The 9,750-nt window shown below is 40.9% G+C and overlaps 1 protein-coding gene across 1 annotated transcript; it reads left to right on the top strand.

Moving 5' to 3' along the window:
• The first annotated feature begins 323 nt into the window (after nucleotides 1–323).
• TYMS (thymidylate synthetase) lies at nucleotides 324–9,554 on the top strand. The gene is made up of 7 exons (XM_074879094.1): nucleotides 324–778; nucleotides 1,506–1,579; nucleotides 2,830–3,004; nucleotides 5,065–5,166; nucleotides 6,366–6,541; nucleotides 7,956–8,027; nucleotides 8,703–9,554. Exons 1-7 carry the CDS (start codon nucleotides 433–435, stop codon nucleotides 8,838–8,840), a joined length of 1,083 nt encoding a protein of 360 aa, XP_074735195.1. The 5' UTR covers nucleotides 324–432; the 3' UTR covers nucleotides 8,841–9,554.
• Nucleotides 9,555–9,750: the final 196 nt, after the last annotated feature.

Here is a 9,750-nt window from a genome sequence, read left to right as displayed (position 1 = left end):
ATGTCTCCTAATCGCGAGAGATTAGCAGTTATAACTCTTGTAATCACACCAGGTGTCAGAAAATTGGCCTTTATCGGAGGGGTGACTCACACAAAATGCTTGATTTCCAAGCTATACTAACAAAATATTCCGAGATGAGTCAGTTTGTTTTGACGAACAGGGAGAGCATACCTAGGAAATATTCATAGCACACCACGCTGGGAGCAGAATGAGGAAAAACTGCTGCTGTTTGGAGCAGAGGCTGGGGTTAGGGGCTCGGGACAGCCTCCGCCGGGGGACCAGCCCCGTGCGGGGCCAGAGAAGGCAGCTGTGGAGGATTCCCAGCGGGAGCGAAGCAGGTGACAAGGGCAGCAAAGGCACCGCGGGGGCAGGCGGGAGGCAGCGGAACTGCAAAGGGGTCCTGGGCCAGGGGAGGGCCACGGCCGGCCCAGGATGGAAGGGGAAGGGAGGGAGGAGGTGGCGGCGGTGGTACCGCCCCGCTCCGCCCGTCCCTCAGTGCCGCTTGGCGGGAAAGGCCGAGCTTTGGCGGGCTCGGAGGAGAAGCGGGCGGGCAGCTGGAGCCCACTGCGGCCTTCAAGGAGCCGTCCGGGGCGCCTCTGGCCCGACATGCCTGCCGAGGGGGAGCTGCCGAGCGCGGCGGCCGCCGGCCCGGAGTCCGGCGAGCCGCAGTACCTGCGGCAGGTCCGGCACATCTTGCAGCACGGCCATCGGAAGGAGGACCGCACCGGCACCGGCACCATATCCGTCTTCGGCATGCAGGCGCGGTACAGCCTGAGAGGTCGGCACCGCCGGGATCCGCGGCCCCCGCCCCGGCCCCCTACCCCTGCCCGCCGCGGCTCCAGCGGTCGCCGCCCTGCACCGGTGGGGAGCGACGCCATCTTCTCGCCCGGGGCTGTCCCGCTCCCGCCCGCTGAGAGAGGGGCCTTCCCCCGCTCAGGGCTGGGGCTCGGACCCGCTGCAGGGGCCTGTGGAGGCGTTTAGGTCCGTCCCGTCAGCTCCATCACCCTCTCCCTGCCCGCCAGCCTGCGGCGGCTCGGACCCCTCCTCTCCCTCGGCCCAACAGCCAGGCCTGGCCCGGCCCTGTAGCTGCGAGCTGGTGAAAAAACGCATTAGATCTTGGGGTAGCCTGTCCTGTTCCTTCCTACCATTCAAGCATAGTATGAAGGACGTTTGCGAAATAGATTTGCCAACAGTTTTATCTTAAGCCTCCACTTTCCATTGCGAATGCCTACATATATCCATACGCTGCACCACAATGTCCTCATGGCACCATTCATCCAGGCCCCCACAGATAATTCATCTTCCCCCCACTGTCCAGGAAAGTAAAAGTCAGATTCTTGTCTTCCTTGATCTGAATATGAGAATTGCGTATCCTTTCCCAACTCCTTACTTAATATCCAAACCTCTGAATGTCAGATGGTGGCATTACCATATGTGGAGAAAAAACAGAGTTGGTTCAGCCTGAGAAATCGCTGGTCACCTCTGACACTGAAACTCTTTTTCAGATCAGTTTCCACTGCTCACAACGAAAAGGGTGTTCTGGAAAGGAGTGCTGGAAGAGCTGCTATGGTTCATCAAGGTTTGGTATTTGGATGTCTCTGTGGGTGGTGTGCCTGAGAGTGGTATCAACAGAGCGAGCTAGTGTGGAGTGGATTAAAGAATTTGGGGTAACTGCAGATGCTCCTGTTCCTAAGACAGAACAGAGGAAGTGCAGCCACCTAGTGTTTTGACTACACATGGAAGGCCATTATCTTCAAGACATTCTGTGCATTTTAGTGGAGACTATTGCATTGTTACCAATCAGAAGTTTTTCTTCTGTTTCTTTTTAAGGGAAGTAGTCTGAAATAGTGAGGGCTTCTGCTGATTTGACTATACCCCATAGTTACGAAGCCTAGTACAATCTATTTTATTAGTGTTTGAATAAGAAATAATAATATGAAGTATACTGTAGGCAGTTTAATGACCTGCTTTTTAATATTGAGGTAGCTGGTATTGACTTGAACAGAAACAAGCAGTGCGGAGTGAATTTGTACAGGTGAAGTAAGACTGATATAAACACTAGACTTTTTAGTAGCAAAAACCTGAGCTCTAATAGAGCTAATAGCTGTAGTTAGAGTATTAAAGTTCAACTCTAGATAATACATTACATTGTAAATGTTCCTTTATATGTTGTGACATAGTGCAGGTATGGGAAAGTCTACCTAACCTTTTGCTAGATAGCAGGACTCAAATACACATTCATTTTTTTTGAAGTATCTTTTTTCAAATACAAAATAGTAGACACTCACCAAAACAGAACACTTTCTATGTTGGATTTTTGAGTGTGCTGATTTGGACATGTTGCAGAATTCAGTGAAATTTCTCTGGTCATTTTGTCATATTTGTAATTTTTGTCATTTTAACAAAAGGTTTTTTTAAGGCCTTAAGCTCATTATAGGTAGTTTGGCAAAGATGGTGCTTAGACCGTAAATTTTTTGTTTGTCTATTTTTATCCACCTGTAAAGTAAAATCTTTACAAATGTGCATATGAAATGATACACTCCAGTTGACCTCGAGGCTGTACTGTTTGTGCATTCACAAAGTTAGAAGAATCTTAAGTTAAATAACAGCAGAATGGCTCTTCAAACTTCATTCTAGTATGTTGCTCATAAGTTTTATTCAGTCCATTTCTGACCAAGTGCAAGAACCTCATCCAGTATATTAATCAGACTGTTCATCCTTTATAAGTGGAGAAATACTGTAGACTAGCAAAGCTTAATACAGCTGTTTCAAATCATGCTCTCTGTGTTGGGATTAGGAGGTAGACTTCTTACTGCCTGTGTTTTGTAGGGTTCTACGAATGCCAAAGAGCTCTCTGCAAAAGGTGTGAAGATCTGGGATGCTAATGGGTCACGTGAGTTCCTGGATAAGCAGGGTTTCAGCACCAGAGAGGAGGGGGATTTGGGACCAGTTTATGGTTTCCAGTGGAGGCACTTTGGAGCAGAATACAAAGATATGCACACAGGTAATCACATACAAATACAATCCTGATTGCTTAGTGAGAGGACTGTGACACCTCGCCTCCAGAAGTCTGGGTGGAATGGAGTATTGTTAAAGGGACTGTTTGCAGTGTTAACTGAAAGCCAGAATAAATAGGGTTTGAGAGGGTTAATTCCACTTTTTTTTTTTTTTTTTTTAACTCAGTCTGTTATCCTGAAAGATGTAGCTTGGTATACTGTAGTTCAGTATTTGTAGAACAGATGAATCATAAGGCATATGTTGTTTTACTTTGATCCAGAGCAGGTATGGTGACTGATAAATGGAAGGGTGTGTGTCAGTTGCAGTCCAGAATCATGAGCTAGCTCCATTTGGTAGCAGTGGAATACAGGCTGCCACCTCTGAATACCAATGCAGGGTCCTAATTTCCACGATACAATTGTGTTGGCAAGAATGGACGTTAGTACACTACATTCATTGGAGACTCTGGAAAAGAAAGATTTTTCCATTCTGCAGCTGGAACAAAGTAGGATGTATCCGTAGCTGATGATGGTGTGGACAGAATAGCCGTGACAAGTTATGATGTGATGCAGTACTGTTGGTATTATTTTCGGTGGAACTGGTTCATTAAACTTACTCTGAAGTGTCTTGAGGGCTCTTTTTTAAGTCACTGAAGGAGAGGATGCACAAAACACTTAGAGGACTGCCATCAAAAAAAGTCAAAAAAAGATTGTCCCTATCTTTTGGTGTGATTTTTAACTCGGATTAGCAACATGGTAAGTCATAGTTTTTCCTCTTGTTTTTTGTCAGTACAGTCTCTAACTTCACAGTAGTTACAGATGTTAGACTTAGTAGTTAGACATGTTGACCACTGACAGAATACGGTTTTATGCTAACACAAATGATGCAAATTGTGAACTGACACATTTAAAAACTTATCCTGAATTTAAAAGGTCTGAGGCATAACATATGGAAAAAATGAACAAGATAAATACCCATAGGTTTCATTACTAATAGATTTCCTTAAGTTGCCTTACTAATGGATAGGTAATTAGGTTCAAGGAACTAACATAACCATTTGACAAGGCTTTTGGCACAGTATTGCTGGCAGAAGAACTCCCTGAGATGCTGATTATATATTTCTACCTTGTTTGCCAGCTTGGGTCTCCCTGTAACCATAATTTGGTGTTGCTTTGAAATAAGAGTTATTAGAAAAAATTAGTTACCAGCCGTGCTGATTCACTGGCATGAGTCAGAACAATGAGTAACAACTAATGACTCTTTTATTCTGGAATCCATTCTAATGTTCAGTTAATTCCAGTGAATTTCTTATATAACTGGTATTGAGCCTAAAAATCAGCCTGTGAGCATCATTGAGTGAAATGTAATATTCTGTGCTATACATGATTAAAGTTCCCTTCTGGCACTGAATACTATGGAAATTTAGTTTTCATACATGGCCTTGTCAGTGCTAGATAATTGATTTTTTAAGAAGGAGCACTGTAGCATGCAAGTTTAACATGTAGAAAAGCATCTTAATCCAGAAATGCAATAAGCAAATTACTTTAAATACCATGAATCACTAAGTGGTAATATCTTGCCCATTCATTCCAGTACAGCTTTTGTCCTATTTAGGTAACAAGTCATCCGGAGTGATAAAGTAACATGCTTTGTCCAATTAATTTTTTTGTATTGGAACTTCTGTTTCCTGGGATGTAGTGTTTATGTAGACTTCTTATTGGGTCTTTAAAAATGTCTGGTTGTCGAGGCAGGGAATAAAGTGTTCTAAATAGGAACGGTCCTATTTCAATGTATGCTAAAGGTACTCAAAGCATACAAAAGAGATGGGGGGACACATGAAAATACCATCGTGAGAATTTCACAAGCCTTAGAGCACCCTAAGGAAGACCAAGAATAGCATACATTTGGAGGGTGCCAACTGACAAATTCAATCACTTTCAAAGTTACAATAAAATCTTCAGAGGTTGTTATTTGGTTATCACTTTTCAGTGGGATGTGGGTTGGGCTTTAAAAAATACCATGACTCGAATCTATCTGGCTTAGATCTTATTTGATATCTTTCTACAGATTATTCTAACCAAGGAGTTGATCAGTTGCAAAAAGTGATTGAAACAATCAAAACCAATCCAGATGACAGAAGAATCATTATGTGTGCTTGGAATCCCAAAGGTATTGAACATCAGACTTCAAGTGAATGCAGTTGCACATTATCTTGCTCTATGCTAAACCATGTTCTAGTCCTGTGTCAGTAGTCTGTTCGATTTGGTGTCCTTGCCTGTTCTTTATAAGACTACCAGAAATGCAGTAAAAATGGCCAGGAGTTGCAAGCTTGATTTTCTTTCTACTTAATTCTTATGTTCAGACTTCAAAAATTTTGAACGATTACTTCAAAGTTTTTCTCTCCAGATTAAAGTGAGGGACATACCTAGCTACCAGTGTCTTTGACATACAGCCTCTGTTCAAAGACAGCAATTCTTATTTTAAAAAGCTTAAAAAACCAAAACCACAAAAGTATACCAGTGTGACTCTTCTTTAGCCATATAATAAATTGTAATCTTTAAATCTTAAAACTATAGAACAAAAATCTTATTTGTGTTGTAATTATCTCCTTGAACAGAGGTTGTCTAGATATCCGTTCACCCTGTAGGGTTACCTCTAAGTAAGAGCTAGTGCCAAAGAATGTTTAACTTCAGCAGCAGTAGATCTGTGCACAAAAAAAACCACCCAGCATTTTCCACTTGTGTCTCTGAAAGGGGATACCACATGCTGTTGCTGTTATTTTTAAGGTTAAACATTCTCAGATACCAGGAGATACCTAGTTAAAATTTTCCTTAGCAAGCTGTAATTGCACTATCTGCACTTCTAAATGTAGATAAACACTGAAAAGATCTTTTGTCTTCTGATTATTATTTTTTTATTGATCATTACTTTTATATCTCAACAAGCAGTAAAGGCATGTTGCAGTGGGAAGAAAATAAGATGAAGCAGTTGGAAGTCGCTTTAGGGTACATGCTTAATTTTACTGTTAATGTCTTCCTTTAGGGAAATCAACTCTCTCACCAAGGTGAGTGAAACTAAACTGCTGTGCAGCATTATGGTGTAAATCTGTTCTGTGGGATATTTGTTTACGACTCTTCTGGTCATACAGCCCAGGAGACAGCTTGTCATGACCCAGACTTAATTGCTTAGCCAGCAGGTGCTTTGAAATGAGAAAAAGCAATGGAACGATAGTGCAGTTGGATTTTCACTCTCTAATGTATCTCATTAAATGCTTGTTCAGGTTTTGCATCTTTTACATTTATAACACACTAATGCTCTTATGATTATTCCCCCCCACCCCCGCCCCGTTCCTGTACTTCAATTCCTAGATATTTCTCTGATGGCTTTGCCTCCATGCCATGCTCTTTGCCAGTTCTATGTTCTAAATGGTGAATTGTCTTGCCAACTCTACCAGAGGTCTGGAGATATGGGACTAGGAGTGCCTTTCAATATTGCCAGCTATTCGCTGCTCACATACATGATTGCCCATGTCACAGGGCTAAAGGTAGGCTATTTAATCATTTTACTTAATCTTGTCTGAGAAGCGAGAGACTAAAAGATAAGACTTTTCATGTCATGTCCAAGAAAAACTGGAATGAACATACCGTTCAAAATCTTGCTGAAAAATGCATAAGAAAGGGCCCAGTGAATTTAATGTGAATTGCCTCTGGTCTGTATTGGCAGTTAGGATCAGTAATGTAACAGTTCTTAAATTCACAACAAGATCCTGCAGGTCTTTTTAACTGAACATGTCAAAACTGACCTGTTCCACTAGTCTACTTAGAAATCTGAACTGAGCACTTGTCCTTATGGGATAATAACATACAAGTGATTAAATTTTGTAGCATGTGTTCTTTATTGGAAGCAAACAGTAGCTCAGCAGTTGCTGTCAAGGTTCCAGTTTGGATATTCTGCTGACCTAACTTCCACCTATAATTTCAGCTGGGTATTTTTTTTTTGCTTCCTGTTGTAGTTGATTGTGTAGAGTGGTAGTATGTGCTGAAATGGCTACTGCCCTGATTCCAGAGCTGTATTTTGTAATTTGGCAGAGTAATTTAAGTGCACCACAATCTTGTACAAGTGAAATCCTGTTTTCTTGAGAGCATGTAAAAAATTATGCTAGCAAGGCTGTTTGGGCCTGATCCTCCTGCTACCAGCAACATGAAGAGGGAACTTAAAATAGGGAAGTATGGAAGAATCGGACCTCACAGCAGTTGCAGACCTACTTAAGAAATAAGGCCAAGGTACTAGAAAAAGTGAAGTTTAATGTTATGTCCATAAAGCAGCTGTTACCTCTCAGCTTTGATGGTTTTTAGCATAATATATCTGAGGACTGATCTACATTGGTCAGAGGCCGGTAAAATAGCCGATAAAGCTTCCTTAAGTTAAATTAGATTGCTCAGGGGCTACTAAGTCTCAGAACTTAAAAGCCTGCAGAACCCATCTGGATGCTTGATAAGTGCTTTGGGATTTAGCTTGTTACTGACACCTTCACTGCCACAAACTACATTGTTTAGTAGTGCCTGAGGCAACTAGTTTGAAACCAGCTTTGGCAAGTCCTGCTTACTAGAAGTGGAGTGGAAAAGCTGGATGTCACTGCCCCATCTGTTTCCATCTTGGTGAGCAGATCAGTAGTGCTCCATTCATTTACTGAAGCTATTATCCTAGCAGGATTTCAGAGATAAATTTTTTGGTAATCTAGTAGAACTTTCATTATATTTTTCATTAATTATGCATTAGTTTGGGACGATAGTGTCCTTCGAAGCTTGCAAGGATATCTTGATAATCCAATCCAGTACGGAAACTGCAATTCCACACTAGATACAAGATGTTAAGAATCAATACTGTAAGCATTGTAATGTTTTGCTTTCTTGAAACCTGACTATTTGAAAACCACATGCATTCTCCTTTCTATTCAGCCTGGAGAGTTTATACACACATTAGGAGATGCTCACATATATCTGAATCATGTGGAACCTCTAAAAGTTCAAGTAAGTACTTATTCTGGATTCTTGTATCCTTTTATCTTCCATAATGCTTATCCAATACAAAGTTAGAAAACCATTCTGCCCAATACAGATAAACACAAAGTAAAATGTCTTTGTAGCATATCAGAAAAGGGTAACTTAGCAATTCGGAGTTCAACAGTATTTACTATTTGGCTGAATAAGGCCATATTTTTTTCACAAAGTGATTTGTTGCAGTAGGAGCAAACCAGAATTTTATTTGATTAGACTTAACTTGGACTGAATGTCCTCACCATCTGTATGGTTCAAAATGATCCAGAGAACTAGTCACTGATTTGGACCCAAATGTTCCTGTGAGAAACTGCAGCACATTTGATGCACATCTGGGTCAGAATTTCCAATTTAGTTCCCTCTGGAAGGAATCTGTAGCCACTGGAATTGCTCTGCAAACTGAAGATGCTTGCAGTGCATTTGGATACTCAGGGGAATCCACTTTAAAATTATGCTCCTGCTCCCTATCAGAATATTAAAGTAGATTCCACCTAAATGTTTTACAATTTTTTTTTTTTAGTGTAAATCGTGGGGAGGAGGGAATAGTGCATAGTGTAATCTGAATTGAGATTAATGAGACCTGATTTATAACACAAAATCTCTGCCTTCAAGTATTAGCTTTATACAGTAAGCTTGCTTTTATTTCAGCTTCAGAGGGAGCCAAGACCTTTCCCCAAACTCAGAATTCTTCGTAAGGTTGAAGACATCTGTGACTTTAAGGCAGAAGACTTTCAGATTGAAGATTATAATCCTCATCCACCTATTAAAATGGAGATGGCTGTTTAATGATATAAACCAGGTTCTATTAATGTGGAAATGTACCTAAGCTACTTAGCCTTCTCTGTACTGAAAGTTATGGGGTATTTATATACTTCAAAAAGATATATACTTTATTACTGAAAAAGAAACAGATACTAGTAGACCAGTAACTGCCTTCAGTACTAAACTGTAGTCATACAGAACAGATGATTATTTATTCCTGCTGTACTATGCAGATGCTAACCCAGTTTTAAGTTATTACTAAGGTAGTTTTCTACACTGTTACCACGGGCCACTTCTGATACCATTCAGTTGCTATGTGTGAGTAGCACTTGCTTACATGCTTTATTTAGTACTGAAAGTAAGAACTTTTATGTATGATTGAGGATTCTTTGAAGGTTGTAGAACTCTTTAAATATGTTCTAAAGAGCATATGTTTAATAAAGCTTTTTTTAAAAAAATCTTCTGGAAGGGATGATGCATATTTAATTTTAGTGTGTTTGTTTATAGATAGCGGTAAATAAGAGTTGAAAAGCAAAGGTAAATTCAGTTTTACTTTAGGATCTTGGAGGGTGAGATCTAGCAAGGAAAAACAAATTTGCCATGGTCTTCATGGATGAACCAGCAGGAAGGCAAAAGATCTTAATGGAGCCTTGCCTGACATGCAATCTCTGCATAACATCTCTGTATCAGCATTTTTTCTTTATTTTCCAATCCTACATGAATGATGAATTTGATACCCACATCTCTGATTTATAAACTGAGGTTACCAGATAGCAATAATCTCTCTGTCATCATTTAAAACCAGATCCCACAAACATAAGACTAATTTTGCAGCCTGGAGCAGTAAAAGTTAGTAGTATTTGTAGGATCGGAGCTTACTAATTAAATCTTAGCAGAATTCAGCTTTCATCTCTTCTTATCCTTGCAACTTCTG

This window comes from Strix uralensis, chromosome 1 (genome assembly GCF_047716275.1).
Source record: "Strix uralensis isolate ZFMK-TIS-50842 chromosome 1, bStrUra1, whole genome shotgun sequence".
Classification (NCBI taxonomy): Eukaryota; Metazoa; Chordata; class Aves; order Strigiformes; family Strigidae; genus Strix; species Strix uralensis.
This window is presented reverse-complemented; position numbering and strand designations above follow the sequence as displayed.

Coding starts and splice junctions, on each gene's coding strand:
- TYMS (XM_074879094.1), top strand. CDS start 433: ATGGAAGGGGAAGGGAGGGAGGAGGTGGCGGCGGTGGTACCGCCCCGC. Junction 1,580..2,829: donor AGCTGCTATGGTTCATCAAG/GTTTGGTATTTG, acceptor TGTGTTTTGTAG/GGTTCTACGAATGCCAAAGA. Junction 6,542..7,955: donor CCCATGTCACAGGGCTAAAG/GTAGGCTATTTA, acceptor CTTTCTATTCAG/CCTGGAGAGTTTATACACAC.